This window comes from Anguilla anguilla, chromosome 11 (genome assembly GCF_013347855.1).
Source record: "Anguilla anguilla isolate fAngAng1 chromosome 11, fAngAng1.pri, whole genome shotgun sequence".
In the NCBI taxonomy this organism is placed as follows: domain Eukaryota; kingdom Metazoa; phylum Chordata; class Actinopteri; order Anguilliformes; family Anguillidae; genus Anguilla; species Anguilla anguilla.
Window position 1 is genome coordinate 1,711,164 of NC_049211.1, and position 25,500 is coordinate 1,736,663.

Consider the following 25,500-nt stretch of genomic DNA (forward strand, 5'->3'; position numbering starts at 1 on the left):
CTAAATGGTGCACACATTTGACCTGCTGAATCAGCCTTTTAGACAAGTAAAAGTCCCTCTGAACTCCACTGACTCGCACCGATGGGGAAAAAAAAACAAGGACAACCACAGGCTTAATTTGAAAGAAATTTAATCAAGAACTCTTTACAAAATGAAATCTCGATTACAAAAAGGCTAGAAAGAGAGGGAGGGTCTGAGAAGACACACGGATGAAAGGATCTCCCCAGCTCACAGAGCTCAAAACAGAAGAGTACAGCCCAAACTTCCTCTCCTCCGCAAAAGGTTTTTTTTCTTTTTTGGTGTCTGAAGGTATCATACCGCTTTTTTATTATACACTTCCAGTAAAGTAGGAAAAATAAAACGCATCTAAAGCACAAAACAACTGCAGGTTTAACAACGTACAAACGACAAGATGGCCGACAGACAGGAGACCGACGCAGGGTAAGCTGGAGCGACGGTCCCCCTCGTTATAATACAGACTGAGACTTCACGCACGATGCCTACAATCAGCACCTGGGCACGGGTGTAATTACACAATTAAGCCTGTGTGTGTGTGTGAGTGTGTGTGTATGTGTGTGTGAGTGAGTGAGTGAGTGAGTGAGTGTGTGTGTGTGTGTGTGTGTGTGTGTGTGTGTGTGTGTGTGTGTGTGTGTGTGTGTGAGCGTGTGTGTTTTTTTATTTTTATTTTTTTTATTATTTGTCTTTTTAGGTTTTTTTAATTTTTTATTTATTTAAATCAATGCAAAAAAACATTATAAATTAAAAACTTCACAGAATGAGGGGCAGCGTCTGGTCGGGACGGGGCGGTGTGTGTCCCGACAGGACGCCTCTCGGGTCGTATGTACAGGGCTGTGTGCCGGGCTGGGACCCGCCGCCGTTCGGCCCCGGAGCAGAGCCGTCGGCACGGGCCCCCGGGGGCCCCACACACAGCGGCTCGGTGGGCGGGCCCCCGGGGGCCCCACACACACAGCGGCTCGGTGGGCGGGCTCCCGGGGGCCCCACACACACAGCGGCTCGGTGGGCGGAGTCCCGATCATCGGCGAGCGGGCATCAGCAGCTGAGTGGCTGTGACGGAGTCCGGGAACAGGTTGTGATAGGTCGGGAGGGGAACGTACGCGGCCGTGATCATTTTACCTGCGGGGGGGGGGGAGAGAAACAGAATTAAAACATGAATGAACTGTTTTTAACTATTAATCGAGGGCGTTAGCTGTCAAAACCGCTGGATTCAGAATTTAAAGACATTTTACTCATTTTATTACTGGTTTCTAAACCAACAGCACCCTCCATGCACACACAGATTTACACACCTGCAAACCACCTCCATGCACACACACATTTACACACCTGTAAACCACCTCCATGCACACACACATTCACACACCTGCAAACCACCTCCATGCGCACACACATTCACACACCTGCATGCGCACACACATTCACACACCTGCACACACACACCATGCACACACACATTTACACACCTGCAAACCACCGGCCGTGTAGAGCGTTCACAGCAGCCATGGCAGCGGGAATTGTGGGACACTTCACGTACACGTTACCCTAAAACAGCGGGACAGAGGTTAATGAGACAGGGAAAAGAGCACCTCCCCCTCGTTTTACTGACAGAACTCAACCAGAAGAATCTCTCGTAGTTAATTTTGCTAATCAATCACCTTTATGAATTTAAAAGCCTCAATCAAATCGTTCCCAAGACTTTTTGCCAAGCAAGAAGAGATAAAGTACCTTTAATTCTTTCTTCATAACTTCTAACATTTATATCAGTAACCAATTTAGTTGCCCTTCTCTGAACCTTTTCCACAGCCTGCATATCTTTCTTACAGTACTCTTGACAAGAACTTGTATATAAAAAAAAATTTTTTTTAAAAACTTGTTTCGAATAAAACGGCTAAACACTGAGTCTTTTTTGAGAGAGTTAAACCATGATCAACAGGGTCTACATCTGTATGTGATCCTCCTGCGCGGTGTGAGCAGGGCAGCTGCCGAGCTCGTTTCAGACAGGCAGCTCTTACCTGTGGCGAGTTCTTGTCCACGTAGATGTGCACCACGCCTCCGTGTTTGTTGCACTCTTCAATGACGTCATCTTGAATTTCCACATCCCAGCCGGGACCGTCTTCCCTGCGAAACCGAGAGCGAAACAGGAACTGATGACAGCTCCTCGGTGCCTGCACCCCCCCCCCCCCCCTTTAATCTCTCTCCATGGGTTCACCTTCCACAGCATGGTGCTACAAAGATCACTTCTACAGACAACCCTTCCCACTTGCCCAGAAGGCAGATGTCAATCACCACAAAGTAATTCACGCAAAGTGCTGCGTACCCTTGGCGGTTCTTTAAAACTCTTCTCCCGTTAAATAAATGGCCTTGTACATTTCTATTCATCCCCAGCAGACGCAAGCAGTGAATGCTCATCAGGGGGGGTCCAAGTAGCGCGGCGGTACTCACGACTGCGGGTTGAACATGTTGGACAGCTGAAAGCAGTGGGTGGCCAGCGGCTGTGTGGGCAGGTTCAGGGGGGTGTTCACATTCAGGTTCAGGTTCAGGGCAGGGCTGATGGCTGCAGCTACAAAACAGAACAAATTTAAAGAGTTATATCCCAACAGAAAATAACCACAACTCGTGTGCTAGGTGCAGGCCGGTGGCCATCAGTCTGGCCCAGCGCTCGGCCCAGTCCCCCACCCGCTCCGCCCCAGTCTCCCCCTCGCTCCGCCCCAGTCTTCTGGGAAAAGATACCCCTGACACCTACTGGGTGCCGATAAGACAGCCAATCAGCAGCTAGACCTTGCAGCTTATGTCACTGAAAAAAACAAATTAAATTATCACACAGAATCCTTTTGCCCTTGCTGCTGATGGGCAGTCTTATCATTTTTTTAAAAGCCGTGATTCCATACATGGTGTCTTACGGATCAGTACTGTGTTATACCCCAGAGCTCAGGGCATTCTCCCTGGAGTGACTCACCCAACTCCGGTACGGTGTGACTGCATCCCACCTACTGCTCTGCGTAACCGCCACGAAGTCTGAAACTGCACTCCACACGATGCATTCTGACACATCCTACCCATAACACCACTCCCATGCTGCCAGTCCAACCCCACAATACCCATAACACCACTCCCATACTGACAGTCCACCCCCACAATACCCATAAAACCACTCCCATACTGCCAGTCCACCCCCGCAACCGAGACCAAAACAGGAATGCCCAGAAAAAGGATCTCCAAGCAAGCGTTAATCCGCCTATACCACACACAGGCCGTCTTCCACATTAGTACAAGGACCGCACTGACCCCTAGTGACCACAAGGAGGCAACAGATAAGATATCCTACCATTCTACTGGGTAGGAACACAGAGACACAAACACACACACACAAACAGACACACACAAACTCAGTCTTTCTCCCCCTTTCTTAGCTGGGGGAGGAAGCTCATATGTGGGGTGGGATCATGCTTTAGACAGGGGTATCAAATTCACCTTCTGAGGGTTGGGTCAGCCTTGCTTGTAAATCTACGGGATCAGAAGAAACAAAATTATCAATGTGTACTTCCATGGAAACAGAATTTTAAAAAACTAATTAAAAAAAAAATCTAACTGTGGACTTTGTGAAGATGGGCATGACAAGTGCACAATGAACGGATGTTTTTACACTAAAGCTAAGTTTCAGTTTTTCTTAAAAACAATAAAACACGATACAGAACAAGCAGGCTGGAAAAGCTTTCCCTAGATCTGGAAGTGATCTCCAGTATCTACGCGTGTCGATATTACAAGCGCACATCCACATGCTTTTCGGTCTTTGACAGACGTCCAGGTTTCTGTGGCCAAACATTGGGATTTAGAATGGACAGACGGACAAACAGAACCCTGAGACCCGGAATCCCCAGCTGACCAATCAGGGCGGACGAGCGGGGACAGGAAAACCCGGGGGCGTCTGAGGGCATTCTGCTGCCCTCAGGAAGCACGGATCCAAGACCCAACACACAGGAAGGACACGGCCGCCATTTTGTGAAAACCACCCGTTCTTACAAAGGCGTAACGTCGCACAATGACTGCAGCAGAACAGCGACCTGCCCAGTTACACAGGACTGTGATGCAGTGTTTACACAGGACTGTGATGCAGTGTTTACACAGGACTGTGGCGCAGTGTTTACACAGGACTGTGATGCAGTGTTTACACAGGACTGTGGTGCAGTGTTTACACAGGACTGTGATGCAGTGTTTATGACCACTGTGAGACTCCATGTGCACAGATGGCATAGGGACGTTGGACGCGTATCTATGCTGTGAGAAGATGATTCTTCATGCTTATACTCATAATTATCTGCACTAGTTTTAAGCCGGTGATCACACACAGAAAGATTTCTGCCCCTCTGCTGAACCCACACACACACACCATGAACCATGGAGCAGGTCGGTGAGATATGAGGTCACATGACGCCGATGGAAGGTGCTGGGAGTCACAGGTGGCGTCACCCTGAGAGAGCTCACCTGTTACAGCCGCCATGGCGCCGAACGGGATGGAGCCACTCATCTGCAGGGCCTGCTGGGCCGCTGGAGGAATCTGCAGCCCAGTGCCTGCAGGAACACACACACATTCCTTACTTTCCCTTTACGATGTTTGGCAAATAAACTGAGAATACAAGGTCAACCATAAAGTGTAGAATAGTCAGTGTGGTGTGTAAGAGTCACTGTGGAAGAGTCAGTGTAAAAGAGTCTCAGTGGAAGAGTCAGTGTAGAAGAGTCCCAGTGGAAGAGTCCGTGTAGAAGAGTTTCAGTGGAAGAGTCAGTGTAGCAGAGCCTCAGTGGAAGAGTCAGTGTAAGAGAGTCAGTGATGGAGAGTCAGTGTAAAAGAGTCAGTGTAGGAGAGTCAGTGTAAGAGAGTAAGTGATGGAGAGTCAGTGCAGAAGAGTCAGAGTAGGAGAGTCAGTGTAAGAGAGTCAGTGTAGAAGAGTCAGTGTAAGAGAGTAAGTGATGGAGAGTCAGTGTAGAAGAGTCAGAGTAGGAGAGTCAGTGTAAGAGTCAGTGTAGGAGAGTCAGTGTAAGAGAGTCAGTGATGGAGAGTCAGTGCAGAAGAGTAATTGTAAGAGTCAGTGTAAGAGAGTCAGTGTAGGAGAGTCAGTGTAAGAGAGTAAGTGATGGAGAGTCAGTGTAGGAGAGTCAGTGTAAGAGAGTGAGTGTAGGAGAGTCAGTGTAAGAGAGTAAGTGATGGAGAGTCAGTGTAGGAGAGTCAGTGTAAGAGAGTGAGTGTAGGAGAGTCAGTGTAAGAGAGTATGTGTAAGAGTCAGTGTAGGAGAGTCAGTGTAAGAGAGTAAGTGATGGAGAGTCAGTATAAGACAGTAAGTGATGGAGAGTCAGTGTAAGACAGTAAGTGATGGAGAGTCAGTGCAGAAGAGTAATTGTAAGACAGTAAGTGATGGAGAGTCAGTGCAGAAGAGTAAGTGATGGAGAGTCAGTGCAGAAGAGTAAGTGATGGAGAGTCAGTGCAGAAGAGTAAGTGATGGAGAGTCAGTATAAGACAGTAAGTGATGGAGAGTCAGTGTAAGACAGTAAGTGATGGAGAGTCAGTGCAGAAGAGTAAGTGATGGAGAGTCAGTATAAGACAGTAAGTGATGGAGAGTCAGTGTAAGACAGTAAATGATGGAGAGTCAGTGTAAGACAGTAAGTGATGGCGAGTCAGTGTAAGACAGTAAGTGATGGAGAGTCAGTGCAGTCAGTGTGGAAGGCTATGGTACCTTCGGCCAGCCGGGCCATGAGCTGCAGCCGGCCGGTGGTGCCCAGGTCGATGCCGGTCCTCTCCAGCTCGTCGCTGTCCAGGAAGGAGCTGGCGGTGGACGCGTCCGTGCGCTCGGTCACATGACCCACCTTCATGGGCCGCCCGGCCAGCTCGAACCCGTTCAGCTGCTCCAGAGCCTTCTTAGCACACTCAGCGTCCGCAAACTACCGGGGAGGGAAACACATTCACCACAGCCAATTAAACACATTCACCACAGCCAATCAAACACATGTACCACAGCCAATCAAACACATTTACCACAGCCAATCAAACACATGTACCACAGCTAATTAAACACAGCTAATTAGACCACGTTTAAAAAAAATTAAGCTGTACAAGTTTATCTGCAGCTAAATGTTTCAGAGTAAAGGTAAAAGCAACAAGCTAACCAGAGGTAATGAGGCATTTGGCACAGAAGACTGAGCCGTCTGAATCAGGTAAGGAAAATCTGGCATTTCATAAAATGCACCTATGAGTATTCAAGTTTACAAAAAAAGGTATATATATATATATATATATATATGTGTATATATATATATATATATTTTAGAGAATCAGTAAAATGTCAAATATAACCCACCATAGCAGGTCTGAGCAATGAACTTGACTCAATGTGAACAAATACAAGCAACCTGAGGAAAAGGCCAAACTCAGGGCTGCTCTACACTGCACTCTACAGGCTTACTTCTGACATATAAAACACTAATCCCATTAACCATTTAACTGCTCCCTCCCAACATGCAGAAAGATCTGCTAACAGCCACAGCACTGTGTGGGTAAAGGAAGCTGGTCAGAGAACCAGCAGGGACAGGAGTGAAGCGGTTTCCGTACGCTTACTGATGCTCACCGTGATAAAGCCGTACCCTTTGGACCGTGCCGTCTCACTGTCCATCATCAGCTGAATGCTCTCGATCTGCCGGGGGGGAGAGAGAGAGAGAAAGTTTGGGATACAAAATCAAAGCGGTGTCCACCCATGTGGGGATGAGACTCATGGCTGTCACTGCAGTTACCGTGGGGATACGGAATTTACTGCAGACTGTGCCGTGCTGATGCTGCTGTATGCACAGGTAATATTTACTAAGCTACTTCCTGAAGAATAAACTATTTGAATTTGAAAATGGGGGGGAAAAAAAGGAAAGCTAACCTCTTATCTTCAGTGAGTCAGCATTTCCTTAGATGCTGACAGAGTGAGTGCTGTACCCTGCCGAAAGGCTTGAAGATGCGTGTGTGTAAGCATGTGCGTGTGTGTGTGTGCGTGTGTGTGCGTGTGTGAGCGTGTGTGTGCGTCTGTGTGTGAGTGTGTGTGCGTGTGTCTGTGTGTGTGTCTGAGCACGTGTGTGTGTCTGTGTGTGTGTGAGCGCGTGTGTGCGTGTGTCTGTGTGCGTGTGAGCACGTGTGTGTCTGTGTGTGTGTGAGCGTGTGTGCGTGTGTGTGTGTGTGAGCGCGTGTGTGAGCGCGTGTGTGTGAGCGCATGTGTGAGTGAGCGTGTCTGTCTGTTGGGGGGGGGGGGGGGGGGGACCGTACCCTGCCGAAAGGCTCGAAGATGCCCCGCAGCATGTCCTCGGTGATGTTGAAGTGCAGGGAGCCCACGTACAGCCTCATGGGCCCCGCGCTGCCCTTCTGCAGGTTATTCGCCATGGCCGCCGCACGGTTCTTCTCCGCCTGCAGGGGGAGAGAGAGGGAGGGTCAGTTACTGTGCGTGTGCGTGCATAAGAGAAAGTGTGTACGTGCGTGCGTGCGCGCACGTACTAGGGCAGTCAAATGATGGTTGAATATTTGAAAGCTATTCAAATTCTAAAAAAATTAATAAAATAAAAAGAAAATTAACATTCGGCTGTGAGGGGGGGAGAAGAAAAAGCTGCATGAATTTATTGCAGCGGTCGTCCTTGCAACCTGGGTTGTGTTAAACCAGCCATGAACGTCACATTGAGCGGAGCGGCGGTTGAAAACGGGGTGGGGGTGCGGGGGTAGTTTAAGGCGCTCGGTCCCAGGGCAGCGCTCGCTCGCTCACCTGCGAGGCCTGCACGATGATGGGAACTCCCAGCAGCCTTTGCCCCGTCAGCCCGATGGCCAGGGGCACAGAGTTCACCTCCACAAACTCGATGTAGGCGATGCCCTTCGACCTCCGGGAGTTCCTGTCCGAAATCATCCTCACATCACGCACCTGCAAACCAGGCAGGACAGGAGACAGGGGGGGTTCATCACACCAGGGAAATAATTATAAAAATAATAAAACAGAAAACTCACATGTATGTTTCAACTTGACTGCTGGATAAAAAATGGCTTGGCTTGCCTTTCCACATGTGCTGCCACATTCACAAGTTTTACCTCTTTAAAGATGCTACATTTTGCCAAGTCCACTCGTATCCCATCTTCCCCAGGCCTAGTGACCTCAGAATCTTGATCTTCTAGCACTTTCCTGTTGCACTTGTATCTTCATCTCAATGTTGTAGCTCTTTATCATATCTCTTGTGATCATGCCTCACCTTCTAGTTTAAACTTGCTGTAACCTTACTAAGGTAACCTGTGCTCACCATACCTTATTCCCATGCCTACGGATAACAGATACTCAATGAGAATTGTATGGTATGGGACCCGTGTTCTGTAGTTGTTCCAATGACCTTCAGTATGCACTTAGTGTACGTCGCTTTGGACGTCGGTTTGAGTCTGCCACATAAATGTACTGTAAAGTACTGTAAAAACGTCCTCGGCCCTGCGGTTTGGGTTTAAAGCCGACGGTCCGGACGCTGCCCCTGTACCCCCGCGGAGAGCCCGTTAGCCGGGACACGCGTGTGCCGGGCAGGTACGCACCTTCCCCACGGCAGAGAAGAACTCCTCCAGGTCCCGCGGCCGGATTCGGGCGGCCAGCTGCATGCAGAAGACGGTGCGGGCGTCCCGCTCCTCCGGGGTCAGGTTATCGATGGGCTCCCTGTGAACAGCACGGAGCGCGTCAGCTCCAGACACGCGGCTGCAGACAGCGCTTCAACCGCCAGCATCAACCGCAGCTCCTGCATTACCATGCGTCCACAATGCATGTTTATGCTGAAACTTTGAGTTTTATTTGTTTCAACCAACAAGCTTGGCCTGATTGGAGCCATTGGTTACTCAGCTGTATGAGTTTACTCAGAGGCTGAAATGACACAATGGGCTGTAAAGCTGTACCAACCTGAGAAAGACCAGGAGTCTGGATCATGGGCTCGTACACATACACAGTGCTGCCCAGTGACTGGGCTCATACTGCCGTGTGATTGGCTCAGACGCACTCAGACTGCCATGTGATTGGCTCATACTGACTCAGACTGCAGTGTGATTGGTTTACAGACTCAGGCTGCCGTGTGATTGGCTCATACTGACTCAGACTGCAGTGTGATTGGTTTACACAGACTCCGGCTGCCGTGTGATTGGCTCACCTCACTGGGCTCTTGTCCTTCTTGAAGGGGCTTCTGCTTCGGGAGCGTCTGCGGCTGCACAGAGAGCAGAGACAGGAGCAGGTGAGCCAGTGCAGCCCAGGGCCCGTGTGTATTACTATGTTTAGGGTTTACACTGAACAGACACGCACCCACACAACAGCAAACAGGGTCATAAAAACCTGATTTTGATGGCAAGAGGCGGACCGATCTTCCCCCTGGCACCGCCATTAAATTTGGGCCCAGAGCTGAAATCAAACACAAGGTTTTGCTTAGTGACGACAGCTGTCAATCATCTCCCCACAGTTACAGCACCCACGCAACGAGGATCCTGCAGTACAATCAATCCTCCAGGACCTTGCCCACCTCGGTCTAGCTTTATTTCAATATGCCACAATTCTTACACACTCATTTGTCATTAAAACAAAGCACTGCATATAGACATATACACACATATAGACAACTAAGACTTGCATGCGTTTTCTGTTCAAAGGCTAGCGGTATTTCAAAGTGCTGATGAAACGCAGCTAGAGTGCACTGCGACTTTGTGCTGATGTGCCCTGATGACAATTACTGTTGGAGACCCATTACCATAGCGACCGTCTCTCAGTGAGTAATTCACATACCGCAGCGGCTGCAATCACTGTGAGAAGGGAGTCTGACTGCGCAGCGGGAAGAGCGAGAGTAGTGTGTGAGCTAGTGCCGTCTTATAACAACAACAGTAGAAAATTACTTAGCTTAAACATGTTAGCCTTTAACCTTCAACCAACGGTCTAAAGCTACAAATATGAACAGCCCTGATTCAGGGACAGGATAAACCTAATCTCCCCAGGGTGAGGAGCAGGGGGCTTTAGGGTGAGTCTAATCTCCCCAGGGTGAGCAGCAGGGGGCTTTGGGGTGAGTCTAATCTCCCAGGTGAGCAGCAGCGGGCGTTAGGGTGAGTCTAATCTCCCCAGGTGAGCAGCAGGGGGCTTTAGGGTGAGTCTAATCTCCCCAGGTGAGCAGCAGGGGGCTTTGGGGTGAGTCTAATCTCCCAGGTGAGCAGCAGCGGGCGTTAGGGTGAGTCTAATCTCCCAGGTGAGCAGCAGCGGGCGTTGGGTGAGTCTAATCTCCCAGGTGAGCAGCAGCGGGCGTTAGGGTGAGTCTAATCTCCCTGAATGAGCAGCAGGGGGCTTTGGGTGAGTCTAATCTCCCTGAATGAGCAGCAGGGGGTGGCTTTGGGTGAGTCTAATCTCCCAGGTGAGCAGCAGGGGGCTTTGGGTGAGTCTAATCTCCCTGAATGAGCAGCAGGGAGCTTTGGGTGAGTCTAATCTCCCAGGTGAGCAGCAGGGGGCTTTGGGTGAGTCTAATCTCCCTGAATGAGCAGCAGGGAGCTTTGGGTGAGTCTAATCTCCCTGAATGAGCAGCAGGGAGCTTTGGGTGAGTCTAATCTCCCAGGTGAGCAGCAGCGGGCGTTAGGGTGAGGAGCAGGGGGCTTTGGGTGAGTCTAATCTCCCAGGTGAGCAGCAGCGGGCGTTAGGGTGAGTCTAATCTCCCTGAATGAGCAGCAGGGGGCTTTGGGTGAGTCTAATCTCCCTGAATGAGCAGCAGGGGGTGGCTTTGGGTGAGTCTAATCTCCCAGGTGAGCAGCAGGGGGCTTTGGGTGAGTCTAATCTCCCTGAATGAGCAGCAGGGAGCTTTGGGTGAGTCTAATCTCCCAGGTGAGCAGCAGCGGGCGTTAGGGTGAGTCTAATCTCCCAGGTGAGCAGCAGCGGGCGTTGGGTGAGTCTAATCTCCCAGGTGAGCAGCAGCGGGCGTTAGGGTGAGTCTAATCTCCCTGAATGAGCAGCAGGGGGCTTTGGGTGAGTCTAATCTCCCTGAATGAGCAGCAGGGGGTGGCTTTGGGTGAGTCTAATCTCCCAGGTGAGCAGCAGGGGGCTTTGGGTGAGTCTAATCTCCCTGAATGAGCAGCAGGGAGCTTTGGGTGAGTCTAATCTCCCAGGTGAGCAGCAGGGGGCTTTGGGTGAGTCTAATCTCCCTGAATGAGCAGCAGGGAGCTTTGGGTGAGTCTAATCTCCCTGAATGAGCAGCAGGGAGCTTTGGGTGAGTCTAATCTCCCAGGTGAGCAGCAGCGGGCGTTAGGGTGAGGAGCAGGGGGCTTTGGGTGAGTCTAATCTCCCAGGGTGAGCAGCAGGGGGCTTTAGGGTGAGGAGCAGGGGGCTTTAGGGGCCGTGCGGTACAGCAGACAGGCGGGACGCGGGCGGCGGAGTTGGCGGTGAGCGGTGGCGGAGTTGGCGGTCGGCGGGACCTACAAGGGGCTCCTGCGCGCGCGGTAGCGGCCGGAGCGCTCGCGGCTGCGGGACTGGCTGCGCTTGCGCTCGCGGCTGCGGCTGCGCTTGCGCTCGCGGCTCCGGCTGCGCCGCCCCTCCCGGCTCTTCTTGCGATCGCGGCTCTTGCTCCTCCGTTTGTCGCGGCTTTGGCTGCGACTCCGGCTCCTCTTTTTCCTGCCGGGGACAGGAAACGACGGGAGGACGTTAAAACACGCGGCGCGTGAACAGCGCCGCAACACCAGCGTCACCGTACGACCATTTACCTTACAGAGCAAACACTCACTAAACACTCACTAAACGGGGCTCATTCCATTCACTCATTTTACCTCCTTCCATCCTTTCCTCGCTCCCTTAGCTCCACCCAATGGAGGACACAAGGAAAGGACACAAGGATGGAGGAATCAAGGAAACGGGCATTAGGCAAGTGGAACACCCTTGTTCAGTCAGGTGTCTGAACCCACGTGGCAAGTTTGAATTACAAACGTGGCAAAAAAGGGAGAGGTAGACCCACAGGTCGATCATTTACACATTGCAGGTTACGAAAAATCTATTTCCAGGTCCGGGAAGGACCGAGGAGACAAGGACAGATAAAATAGGTGATTGGAATGAGCCAAGTACTTACAGACACAGTTAAAGGGGAATCACACTTGAAAACACATATGGGCTTATTTTATTTCTAATTCTCTTCTAATGAATGTGTCGACCTTCATTTTTCGATTAGTTATTTAGTTTTGATAATATTTTACGATGTTTTGTTGCTTACAATTACAAATTCAGCTAGTAGACCTAGGCAGCATATCAGAAGAAAAAAAAGGGAACCGTACTACTATGTGGACTTGCGCTAAAAAAAAAAAAAAGGTCATTGTTTCTAACGTTAGACATTTAAAATGAAATAACGAATCGAAAAATGAAGGTCGACAAATTCATTAGAAGGACAATATAAACAAAATAAGCTCATATGTGTTTGAAAGTGCAATTCCCCTTTAAACACCACCAATCCACCATAGTAACACTACGTTAAGGACAGACAGCTGACCACTTTCTACGACTAATCCAATTGTCAAGAGACTCATCATTTTTTATTTCATTATTATTTTTTTAAGACTATGCAAACCCCAACAAAAGCCAATGCCCTTTAAGCTGTTCACCAACCGAACACCGGGCTCAAAATGCTGTACTCACTTCTTGCTGCGTTCCTCGGTGCCATTGGTACTAGAGGGCTTGGTCTCATCCTAAGCAAGGTTGATAGAAGAACATCATGAAGACGAAGAGGCAACATTTCAAGTCGACAGGGTAAAAAGGGGGGGATGGGAACAAGAGAAAATATAAAATATTATCATTATTAAAGTATTCATACAGGGTTCTAGGGCTCTGGACAAACATACAGCAGGTTCCTTCTTACATACATTGCTGTTATTTTTTTTTTTTTACCTTTTTTTTTTCTTTTTACCTTTTTCTCCTCCTCCTCCTCCTCCTCCACCTCCTTTCTTTTAAACACATCTGCGACTAATCAACCCATCCGAGCCATATACAGTGCTAAATAAAAAGGTGTGAGTAAGTTCCTGGTGTGCCCTGAAAAAGGGGCGGGTTTAGCGGTTTCGCCGGGGTTAGCTCTCCCGGTCAGTACCCAGGCTAGCTTTGCCTAAGAGCGCGCGTGTGCCACGCTAGCAGCCAGCCACTAATCGAGTTCCAGTGGTGGGTGCCATTCCAGCCATCTTCCCCCCGGACTGTATGAGCCTGATGTCACATCTCGCCCTGAAGTAGACAGGGATTCACACTGCTTAGTAATGTCCACTCCCAGAAGATCAAACCAGAAAAGCAAAATTTTAATGAATAAAAAAAAAATAATAATTCCACCAGTTCAACCTCATGAAACTCCATAGCAACGTAGACAGCTGCATGGAGGTGTTCCATGTTTGGCAGATGTTTTATTTTTTTAGGTTTTGTTTTTGGGAAAAAAATATTAACTGTGATATTAGCTTTACAGGGTCCCAGAACGGTGTGGGAACTATGGGATTAGCATATAAAATATTATAAATAAATACTGTTATTCAGTACACTTTTGTAAAGTTGCAAAGGTCACCAACAGGTGCACAGGCATGCAGAAAAAGTACAGATGCTAATTCATGTACCAAACAATCACAATCGACTGGGGTGAAGAGACAGTATTCACATTTCACTATTGCAATCTCCCCCTACTGGCTGTGGCTAGAACTGCGGCAGCACCAACAGAAAACTAGTCTTGAGTTTTTAAAAATATGTTATTCCATTATTGTACAATATTCAGTTGGACACATTTACTAACAATTAGCTGTTTGCAAAACAAGTTATTCACAAACAAAACTAAATCCACTATTTGAATTAAATATACAACTCACTAGGCTACATCAATATGTTACACCAGGTGCAATTTTACAAAACAGACGAAAAGAAAGAAATAAAATGTAGAATATAAAACAAAAGCTTCAAGGTATAATTAGGCCTTTACCGTGTGAACAGAAAATTTGAATACTGTCTCCATGGTACATGTGTTAGGCTAAACGCTTCATCCACTGTATTCACCTTGTCGCAACCGAACAGGTGCTTGGATGTGTAATGAGTTCCTCCTTTCTTTTTTCCCCTTTTTTATCTTTTTATTTGTTTTTACCTAGGGACCACAGTACATCAATACATTGTGCAATTACTACCTTATTTTTTGACAGTTCACACTGGAATCAAAGGTGAATTCATGGGAGTAGAGGTGAGATATCGTTAGGCAAGTCTACAAAAAGAGATAGATGGGCGTTTATTCAAAGTTCTGAAGTGGAACTACAACATCACATCACATTAAACAGTCCCCCCCCCAAACACACATAAGTCAGTTTAAAGGGTTTTGGGCAATGAGAGGGTAACACAGAAAGCAGTTTAATGTGTAGTGCACTGAACCCTCCCTCCCACTCCTCCCCTCCCATCCCCTCCCCTCCCCACCCTAGAACTGCCAGTCCCTACACATTTCACTCACCTTCTTGTAAGGAGCCTCGAGCATCGCTTCAATATCAAAATCGTCAGCCATGTTTCCTGTAAGCTGTCGGGAGAAAGAATGCGTGTTAAGTGAAGTCGTACGAGCATCGCATCGAGTGAACAGCGGCAACTTGGCCATCTCTCCTCGGTCAAGACCAGTAAGACGCTGTGGACTGTGGCCCATTCAGTGGAGTTTTCTAGGCAACACATCCATCGACCTCATGTTCCCACGACAGTCACCGTCATCTACATGAAATCAATGCGTTACAAGAAGTGTACAATTCATGATTTCTTTCAACCATCATGTGGTGACTGACGGTAAAATTTTATTCCCCCTTGTTATTTCATGATAGTTTGCAAAATTTACCAAGATACTCAAGTGTTTAAACCTGCTGTGATACAGCTACGCCTCAGCACTGTCACCAGTAATATATCTCATCCTCACTCATTCATGCAGTTGTAATTTGCACTGAAACATGAAAACTGAAAGTATAATAACACCACAAACTACAACCAGATGCAATGGGTTACAACTGTCCTCACATACACAAAAGGAGGAAATACATTCTACTTATATTTTTATATTAGAGGCATATTTCAGAGATAATATATTTTTGAGACAAGATGGGAAAAGCTGCAGAACCCCCACCCATGCACTGTAAACCAGAGCACTGGACAACAGCTTTGTAGAAAACACTCAGGTGTATTGTTGACAGTTTTTACATGTATCTGTCGTAGGAAAAACATGCAAATTGCATGTGCAGCTTTTGTTCCTCAATTTTGCTGTGTGCTCCTAAATTGTCCAGATCAGAGAAACGGTGCTGCCTGTCAAAAAGCCTACAGTATAACCATACGTTAGAAAAGCATCAACTAGCTATAAGCCAGCAGGTACGGGCAATCATATTGCACCAAGAGCTATTCAGCAAGCAAATAGCCAAATTAACAGCAACAAGCTTGCTAGCCAATAAATTACCTCCAGTTAGGTGTAGCATTAGCAAACTGTGCTATCGCGATATGAACGATACAGCCAATCAAATGTATCGATAGTCTACTTGTATGCTTTAACAAGCCAGACAATTTTAAACCAACGTCTAACGTAGCCAGATATATAACTCACTTTCATAATCTAAGTTAGCATATTACAATCATTGGCATAACGTCAATATGTATATGTATATGACGGCTAACAATACCACAAATTAGCCAGTGGGTATGTTTTGCTAGCCATCAATGATTGTTTGCCTAGCTAACTAGATAGCGTTGTTGGCTACCTGCTCAGGTACAAATACAAAGCATTGGTTTACTAGCTAGCTTTCCAATTACCATTAACTACAATATTCGATTACCTAACATTGTAGAAAAATGTACCCACTAGATATGGCTAACATTACGTTAGCTAGTTGGCTAGCCCTAACAAACTTGTCCTGGAAACGCGTCGTTACGGCCACACAGCGTTACTGACAACATAATTTATATCGGAAACAGCCCACAACACCCAGCTATATTGCTAAGTTGTCAAACTTAAGAGCATTTAAATATGACTGATCAACAGTCGGGGATCCACATGTATAACTATATTAACATAACACTGCTTTTATTTAAATGTTCACCAGCATTACCTCGGAGAGATTTTAACTTCAAGTCTTCTTCCACGGGCCTCTTGACCTCCCACAAACACTCTAGCTAGCCGTTTTTCTTCCGCCTTAGCTGGCTAGCTAACCTTAGGCTACTCGTGCATTAAATCCTATACGCGTGGATATTTTGTTCTTCGCAGTATGAAGAGACTGAAGATGCTATATTGAAAGATAATATCAACGGAATAACGTTAGGTTAATCCAATATTGAAATGCCTTAAATTCCCACTCCTAAGTAGCCGTTCCCGAGCTTCACCCAAAATGGCGCCTGTAATCAACACAATAGGGGTCTCTCACGCGGCGGCGCAGGGGCACGTTATTGCGTCACTGTACAGATGGCGCGCCTAGTAATACCGAAATAATCCCAGCAATATTGTACGTAATTATAATACATTGACAACGATGTGTTTGTCCATCTCAACGTGCACGGGCTTTGGAGGATCAGAGGATTCAAAAAATCATATCACGATTTTTACAAATTCAACTGTTTGATTGACATTCTGGATAGATTTGTGAAGGCTAGCCTAGGTTACATTTTAAAGTGATTTTGGGGTGATGTGACCGGGATTAAATCATTATAATGGGCGGAATGTAGTGTAACGGTTAATCCTAGTGTTCTATGTACTTATTACCACATACGAATCTGTTAGTCTGGGCCAAATATACCCTGGACATTGTGATTTTAAAGCTATACAGAAATAAAATTGATGCGAAAATACTCAATATATTATCTTTATCTCTGTTACAAACATCTAACAATGAAAGTGTCATTCATTTTTTGTTATAAATCTACTATAATGAAGGCATGGGGGTCATAAATAATGTTTATCTGTGAAAAATTAATATGAAACAAGGTTTTCATGCAGTGGATCGTTGAAATGTATTGTTTTGAAATTACAATTTTTAATCTTCATTATATTCAAAGACAGATTATCGGCAGTGATGTGGCGTGCTGGAACTCACACTGGTACTGCTGGGCTTGTTCAGGCCTGCTGGTGTGAGTGCTAAGGCCTACAGTTGTATTAGGTCTAGCATTGCTATGAAGTGGAGTATCTTGATTGCATTTTCTGTATCTATTGCTATCACATGACATACAGGACTCTGTATACACACATAGTCATACATTTGTTTTCACTGACACGTGCATACATCGCACACCTATGATCCCACAGTGGACCTAGTTATCGCAGGATAGCTTTGGTCCTGGGCCCAGGAATCAATTTTTGGATTAAAGTGATAGTTTCTTCTGGGTGTTTACCATCTCTCTTGTTTTACACTATCTTAGTAACGTTTGGTGGATTATGTCTTCTGCCCGGAACATACCCCTAAGTATGTACACAAACGCAAATGACAACGGCGGGCCAGCCTACCGCAAACGCACGGCCCGGTTGTACATACTCAATATGCGTTCTTATGCCCCTGTGGAGGTAATTACCTCGCATCCTCAAGGGGGCGATCCAGGACAGCTGTGAAATGGCTGAGCGGAAGAAAGCACAAATGGAAGACTGTTGTCACCTGCTATAGCGCCCCCTCACTGCAACGTTTGACACTGCCGTTGTGTTAAGAATTTTAGGTGACATTTTAGAACGCAAGGACGCATGACGTTGTCTTTGCGCAGCTTGATGCGTCTGTGTTTGCGTTCTTACGTAGGGTGTGTTTCCGGCCTTATGGGTTATTGGGTTTCAGCCAATCATGAACCACAAAGGTGGATGTGTTTGGAAGTTTGTCAGAGTTCTCTTGGATTGCCCTGGAGATCCTCTCGCTGTGTGCACATTGGTAAATAAATGATCACTCATTGGACCTGCTGTTACCGTCTCATCTTTGCAGTTCCCAGAGTCTTATCCTGGGGTATTGGTCACCACATCAGGCAAAAAGACATAAAGCAAATAAAGATGATGAGAGACTAATAGAAACACACAGCAAGAACCACATTTACACGGGTTTAGTCAGTTATTAAATAGCTTACATCTCTCAATAGTGTCAGTCCTGTGGGGGGCAGTGCAGTATAAGGAGCTGGTCTTGTAACCTAAAGGTCACAGGTTTGATTCCTGGGTGGGACACTGCCATTGTACCCTTGAGCAAGGTACTTAAACTGCGTTGCTTCAGTATATCCATCTGTACAAATTGATACAATGTAAATGCTGTGTAAAAAGGTGTGTAAGTGGCTCTGGATAAGAGCGTCTGCTAAATGCCTGTAATGTAATGTATTATAAAAACTTTAAAACCGAATACAAGGGTTAAGGAATGGGGCCTGTGGCAAAAGTGGTTGGGTATGTGATTCTCAGTTAGGACGTTATTGTTAGCCTACCCTTGAACAAAGTCGCCTAACTAACTGTATTTGTGTAACAAAAAATGAACATGCTAAGTCACTCTGGATTAAAATCTCTGCCTAAATTAAATTTGAGAGTAAATCTTTCTTTGTCTGTCTTTGAAGTGGGCTCCATAGAACTGTTTGATTGCGCCACAGTAAATAGATGTGTTTTTAAACTGAGTTACATTCCAGCTGTTGATTAGGTTCTCTTGCCCGGTTATGTGTCCTCTCTAGATCTTTTCATGCTTGTGGCAAGTTTGTACTTTTTGTAATTACTTTGTCAGTTACAGTATGCGTGCCTCTTAATAAACCAAATGGGCATACAGCAGCCTACATATTTAAGCATTTAATGCAGTTTAACCAGTATGCCAATGGAACTACATTCCAAAAAAAAATACAGTATAGAAACACGGCTCCAGTGCAGCCTTTCTGTTAAAATGCAAAGTCGTATGCGCAGGCTGTCCCTGAAAGTGTATGCATAACTCTGCCCAGGAGGGCTTCATTAACACCTTCATTAGCACCACTATTGAATGGGTGGCTTGATGGGCTGTTTCATCACCAGCAGTCATTAGTACTCATTAGGACTGATTACTTCTTCCTGCTCGACAGGTTTGTCTTGAACTGCCAGTCAACCATCACCTTGCGCTGGGTCGATGGCGAATTTCCCTCCTGTTCAATATTGGAAACCCCCCCCCCCACTTGTCATTTAATTGTAAACTACTTGTTTACAACACTAATTTATGGTTTATTTGGTTAACCATATAATTATTGGTTATAAATAGGTGTACTGTATCTTTTTTGTGCCAAATTTTTGGTCAGCGTTGAGCTAACTTCGCCACGATGAGAGAGTGGATTTATGGTCCACCTATGGGTCTGATGGGTTTGTGCGTTTAGCTCTTATCGAAACCCAGAAAATTTAGTAGCCTACTTGTGCTAAGAACTCCTCACGACGATAATGAAACCCACTCAATATTCGGAGTAGTACAGGACTAACAGTATTCAAATCACATCTGCCGGAGGTCCACAGTCTCATTGCAGTGCAATGCTCACAGTGTTGCTGCATTTGCTGTAATTCACCCGTGATGATTTCGCCACTTCGGCAGACGTGACCTTTGCACCTGAAGGGTGTTAAATCTGGGTCGGACCGCTAGGCCGCCAACGGCCTGGCACTGCAGCCTACGGCGCTATGGAGCAAATAAATCCCACCTGTGCGCCGGGAGTCCGTAGGAAGGGCTCATCTATGCGCTCCCCTGGCCTTCTCCCAAACTGTTAGTACTCTGACAGATTTGTACAATCGCTTCTTCTTGCCAAGGAGATTTATGGCCTTAGCCTGCTGGAAGGCTACAGGGTTATTTTAGTCTTCTCCTATGATAGCAATGTCACCTAGCGTGTCGATATTGTGGCCTCGGGTTCGATGATGAATTGTAGTTTAACATTCACTTGAGCCACCTTTAAGGAGATACTGAACGAGAAACTGGGGTTCTTCTTTAGAAACAAGTCCTGTTTTTTTTTTCATTTGAAAGCAGGAATAAACTTGCACTAGCAACCTTTTTTGTTGTTGTCTGTAATATATTATTGTGATGTTCGATACACGCATTCTGCAACCACTTATCAATGTGTCCTAGAGAACAGCTCACCAATGCTGTTCTCCTCTTCATCATTCATTCCAGTTCACTCACACACGCCACTGCGTCTTGTGCAAGAAGTGGGCTGGACCTCCAGATCAGCATGCTGGCTTCACCACCAGGATCTGTTTTACATACGGCTGCCACTCCCGTCTCGCCTTTGCATTTTAAAAATACCCTCCCCTCGTACCGAAACTGGGAAAACTGCATTTATTTACTGAGCTCCGCGGCAATCGAGCGTGTTGCATAACTGACTGAACCGTCACCGTCACGTCTCATTTCTGTGAAAGAGTTCGGAACCAGGATGTCATGTAGTTACCCAGGAAAGCTTTTTATTGCCCCGCCCCCCCCATTGCTTTTATCCTGTCACACTGCACTGTTGTGTGTTTTTACGTATTTCATGTCTGCAATGGTAATGAGTGTGATACTGCTGCCTACTGAAAGGGTGTCACCTACAAAAGCTCATCGACACAATCTGCGTAAATGAATAAATAAATAAATAAACAAGAAAAGGCGGTGAAGGTAGAGAAAGGTTAAAGTCCCGGGTCCTCACCAGTGACTAAAATGAGAAGTCATCTGTACCAGCAGATGGCGATATTAACTAAGACAAAATGGAAGAAACTTCATAGTTTTTATTTATTTATTTTTTTAACAATTTTTGAACACATAAAAATGCATTTTTGAATACCTAGTTCACTTTCTCAGAAATCTTCAGTTGGCACAGCAGCACTCTTTGTGGGCAAAATTGTGTATTATTTTTGACACAAAATTCATTCAATGAACACACTTTTCAAAATTCTTTTCTCACTGTTACATTACAGGCATTTAGCAGACGCTCTTATCCAGAGCGACGTACAACAAGTGCATTAGTTCAAGGTGCAGAGGTGCAGAAAAACACACTAGAGTGAAGTAAAGATCGTAGTGCCAGAAGTGACCACAGATCAGACAAAACAATCCTGCCAAATACAAAACTAACATGATCGCATTAGCCTAACTAGGTACATTGAGCTAAACTAGAGGCTAGGGAGGGGTGGGGAGAGGTGCAGCCTGAAGAGATGAGTCTTTAGTCTGCGCTTGAAGGTAATCAGATTCTCTGCTGTTCTGACCGCCACGGGAAGGTCATTCCACCAGCGAGGGGCCAGGACAGACAGCAGACGCGAACGGGAAGTACAGACACGAAGAGGGGGAGGTGCCAAGCCTCCAGAGGTGGCAGAACGGAGAGGTCTGGCTGGTGTGTAGGGTCTGATGATCCTCTGGATGTATCTGTGTGTGCATGTGTGTGTGCATGCATGCATGAGTGCATGATTGTGTGTGAGTGCGTGCATGCATGCATGAGTGCATGATTATGTGTGTGTGCGTGCATGCATGAGTGTATTTGTACGTGTGTGTGTGTGTGTTTGTGTGTGGGGGCATGCATGAGTGTATGTGTGTGTGTGTGTACATGAGTGTGCGTGTGTGTGTACATGTGATTTTGTGTGTGAGTGTGTGCGTGTGTGTGTACATGTGATTGTATGTGTGTGAGTGTGTGCATGCGTGTACGTGTGTTTCACATCCCCTGCACTACATCATTTCCCATCGCTCACTCTATTCTTTGCCAGCACCGCTCCTGTGTTGATCCAGCGGCTGTGTTTGTTCAGCAGGTCAGCTGAGTGCAGTCGGAATGAGCAGAAGCCCTGACTGTGAGCTAAACTGCCCTGTTTCATCCCTGACTGTGGGTTAAACTGCTCTGTTTCATCCCTGTCTGAGTTAAACTGCCCTGTTTCATCCCTGACTGAGTTAAACTGCCCCGTTTCACTCCTGACTGTGAGTTAAACTGCCCTGTTTCATCCCTGACTGAGTTAAACTGCCCCGTTTCACTCCTGACTGTGAGTTAAACTGCCCTGTTTCATCCCTGTCTGTGAGTTAAACTGCCCTGTTTCATCCCTGACTGAGTTAAACTGCCCCGTTTCACTCCTGACTGTGAGTTAAACTGCCCTGTTTCATCCCTGACTGAGTTAAACTGCCCCGTTTCACTCCTGACTGTGAGTTAAACTGCCGTTTCATCCCTGACTGAGTTAAACTGCCGCTTCATCCCTGACTGAGTTAAACTGCCCTGTTTCATCCCTGACTGTAAGTTAAACTGCCCTGTTTCATCCCTGACTGTGAGTTAAACTGCCCTGTTTCATCCCTGACTGTGAGTTAAACTGCCCTGTTTCATCCCTGACTGAGTTAAACTGCCCTGTTTCATCCCTGACTGTGAGTTAAACTGCCCTGTTTCATCCCTGAGTTAAACTGCCCTGTTTCATCCCTGACTGAGTTAAACTGGCCTGTTTCATCCCTGACTGTGAGTTAAACTGCCCCGTTTCATCCCTGACTGAGTTAAACTGCCCCGTTTCACTCCTGACTGTGAGTTAAACTGCCCTGTTTCATCCCTGACTGAGTTAAACTGCCGCTTCATCCCTGACTGAGTTAAACTGCCCTGTTTCATCCCTGACTGTAAGTTAAACTGCCCTGTTTCATCCCTGTCTGTGAGTTAAACTGCCCTGTTTCATCCCTGACTGTGAGTTAAACTGCCCTGTTTCATCCCTGACTGTGTGTTAAACTGCCCTGTTTCATCCCTGACTGTGTGTTAAACTGCCCTGTTTCATCCCTGACTGTGAGTTAAACTGCCCTGTTTCATCCCTGACTGTGAGTTAAACTGCCCTGTTTCATCCCTGACTGTGAGTTAAACTGCCCTGTTTCATCCCTGACTGTGAGTTAAACTGCCCTGTTTCATCCCTGACTGTGAGTTAAACTGCCCTGTTTCATCCCTGACTGTGAGTTAAACTGCCCTGTTTCATCCCTGACTGTAAGTTAAACTGCCCTGTTTCATCCCTGACTGTGAGTTAAACTGCCCTGTTTCATCCCTGACTGAGTTAAACTGCCCTGTTTCATCCCTGACTGAGTTAAACTGCCCCGTTTCACTCCTGACTGTGAGTTAAACTGCCCTGTTTCATCCCTGACTGTGAGTTAAACTGCCCTGTTTCATCCCTGACTGAGTTAAACTGCCCCGTTTAATCCCTGAGTTAAACTGCCCTGTTTCATCCCTGAGTTAAACTGCCCTGTTTCATCCCTGACTGTGGGTTAAACTGCCCTGTTTCATCCCTGACTGAGTTAAACTGCCCTGTTTCATCCCTGACTGAGTTAAACTGCCCCGTTTCATCCCTGAGTTAAACTGCCCTGTTTCATCCCTGAGTTAAACTGCCCTGTTTCATCCCTGAGTTAAACTGCCCTGTTTCATCCCTGACTGTGGGTTAAACTGCCCTGTTTCATCCCTGACTGTGAGTTAAACTGCCCTGTTTCATCCCTGACTGTAAGTTAAACTGCCCTGTTTCATCCCTGACTGTGAGTTAAACTGCCCTGTTTCATCCCTGACTGTGAGTTAAACTGCTCTGTTTCATCCCTGACTGTGAGTTAAACTGCTCTGTTCAACACCGTGAGCTGATATCTCGAGAGGAACCCGGCTATAGAGGGGGAGCCCATCCTCCCCTGGCCTGTCTGGTGTGAAGTAGCAGTAGAATGAAAAGAGATCTTATAAAACAGAATTCAAAAAATGGAAATAAAGCAAATAAAATGGGTTAAGCTGGTTTCAGTTGAGGTGAGAGCTCACAGGAATAACAGAAGACCAAATGGTATAGTTCAGTGTGGTGCAGTTTAGAGAAGCTGGGCGATGGATCTGGAGCTCCAGGCTGCGTCAAGGCATGGGCAGGGGAGGGACAGGGCCGAAGTGATCCATGACATCAGCACACCAGTGGCGGGTCAAGATAAAAACAAAATCTGCAAAAGAATCCTTTTGGAGTCTTATAAAATGTGTGAAGCTGCATTACTCCCAGTCACTGCAGAATGTGTGAACCTGTTGGTAGACTTTGTGCCATGACGCTTACAGACCATGTTGGGCAGAAGTGCTGGCTCAAAAAAGTGACTTTACAATAATTTCTTTTTTTGTTGTTCTTTAACCTGTATTTGACTTGGATAATGCAATCCATTTGCAGTTCGCCATGGATCTGCTAATAATTTGAATCATTAATTTGATTATACAGTTTAAAAAAAAATCATAAACCTGCTGCATTTTGTTATAAATGTCCTGCGTATATTTTGTCCTTTTCCTGACCCCAATGCTTGTAATTGTATTGTTGCATGAAACATAACTCAATAAAGACTTCACGGAAAGATCGGCAACTTCAACAGGGGCCTTGCTGACACTGAATACCAAAGAAGACAATCCAGAATCAACTTTGGTGTTGTGGTTGGACGCAGTTTTAGTCTCTTCCCAATAAGTATTAGCTGCAGGAAAAGATGGGAAGCGCCGATGTTTTCATGAGGAGCCAAGGGAAATGCAGTGTGAAGTAATTCACACAGATCCAACAGATGTATGTCCAGTCCTTTGAGTCCAGCCATTTACAGGCTCCGCGCAGAATAAACTCACAATCATCCAATAGCAGGGTGGTCCGTCCACAGTACACAGGTCATTACGGGCTCACATTACTGCTGAACGCTAGCTGTCGCAGATGTAGCTGTGTCACAGATGTCAGATTTTCCATAAACTAACGCCGAAAAATGAAACCGCTTGTTGAACAGTCAGACGCACTGTAAGTGAACCTCTTGTGTGAAAACCCGCCAAGCCTATATAGCTTGTCTGATTGCTGGCATGCCCCTTCAGCTTGGTGAACACGGAAGGAATGTTCCAATAAAACGGCCCTTCGATGGAAAGCATATCTATGCTTTCGACGAAGATAATTCTGATGACGATGGTTATGATGATGAAAAGTATTATTGTTGTTGCGGTTGTTATCATCATTATCACTATTATTACGACGTTGTAATTTCTATATAATTTTATCATATCATTATTTTATTGCTCTGTGGTGTGCAGTATAATGTGTAAGAGTACACGTCAGGAGAATAGAAAGCGTCAAACCAAAAATGCGACTGAATTTGGCACATGAGCAAAACATTTTTTCCGCATCAAACTTCCTGTTCAAACGGAACATGCACCTGGACGTTGACAGGCCTATTTCTTACAGTCTCTGTGACAGGCGCATGGGCGGGGAGCATCCACGGTTAACGGATCTGAGACGGGAAACCAGTGACACACGGGCTGGCTTATTTGTTTGGCATTTGGTCGTTTTCCTTTCCTTTGGTTGGATTCTTTAGTCTGTTTTATAGCAGGTCATCAGTTCACGTCTCCCGACTGCTACCCGACTAGCTAATAAGTCTATCTTTCTATCCACAAAAAGGCCCTTTAGTTGTGATTATTCCCGTACCTTCAGTTGCTTGCCAAGTTTTTTTGCTGAAAAGTGCCACATCCATCAATTAGGTACGTGTCTGTATTGTCAAAAGATATTGGGGCATCGACAAAGTGTCCAAAAAGACAATTTTTTCCCCATCGTAGCCGATGGCCGCGCGATGGA

General features: G+C 46.4%; 1 protein-coding gene across 3 annotated transcripts; it reads right to left on the reverse strand.

Moving 5' to 3' along the window:
* Positions 1–718: 718 nt before the first annotated feature.
* LOC118207871 (RNA-binding protein 39-like) lies at positions 719–16,426 on the reverse strand. 3 transcript variants are annotated; one of them, XM_035382011.1, is made up of 18 exons: positions 16,121–16,426; positions 14,503–14,565; positions 12,684–12,733; positions 11,484–11,675; positions 9,375–9,440; positions 9,196–9,249; positions 8,597–8,714; positions 7,797–7,949; positions 7,310–7,447; positions 6,633–6,698; positions 5,745–5,949; positions 4,501–4,587; positions 3,490–3,522; positions 2,461–2,578; positions 2,031–2,136; positions 1,482–1,560; positions 984–1,134; positions 719–910 (listed from the first exon to the last, which is right to left on the reverse strand). In XM_035382011.1, exons 2-17 carry the CDS (start codon positions 14,551–14,553, stop codon positions 1,034–1,036), a joined length of 1,617 nt encoding a protein of 538 aa, XP_035237902.1. In that variant the 5' UTR covers positions 14,554–14,565; positions 16,121–16,426; the 3' UTR covers positions 719–910; positions 984–1,033. The 3 variants fall into 3 exon arrangements, with proteins under 3 accessions (XP_035237902.1, XP_035237903.1, XP_035237904.1); XM_035382012.1 differs by having other exon boundaries at positions 944–1,134; XM_035382013.1 differs by lacking the exon at positions 3,490–3,522.
* Positions 16,427–25,500: the final 9,074 nt, after the last annotated feature.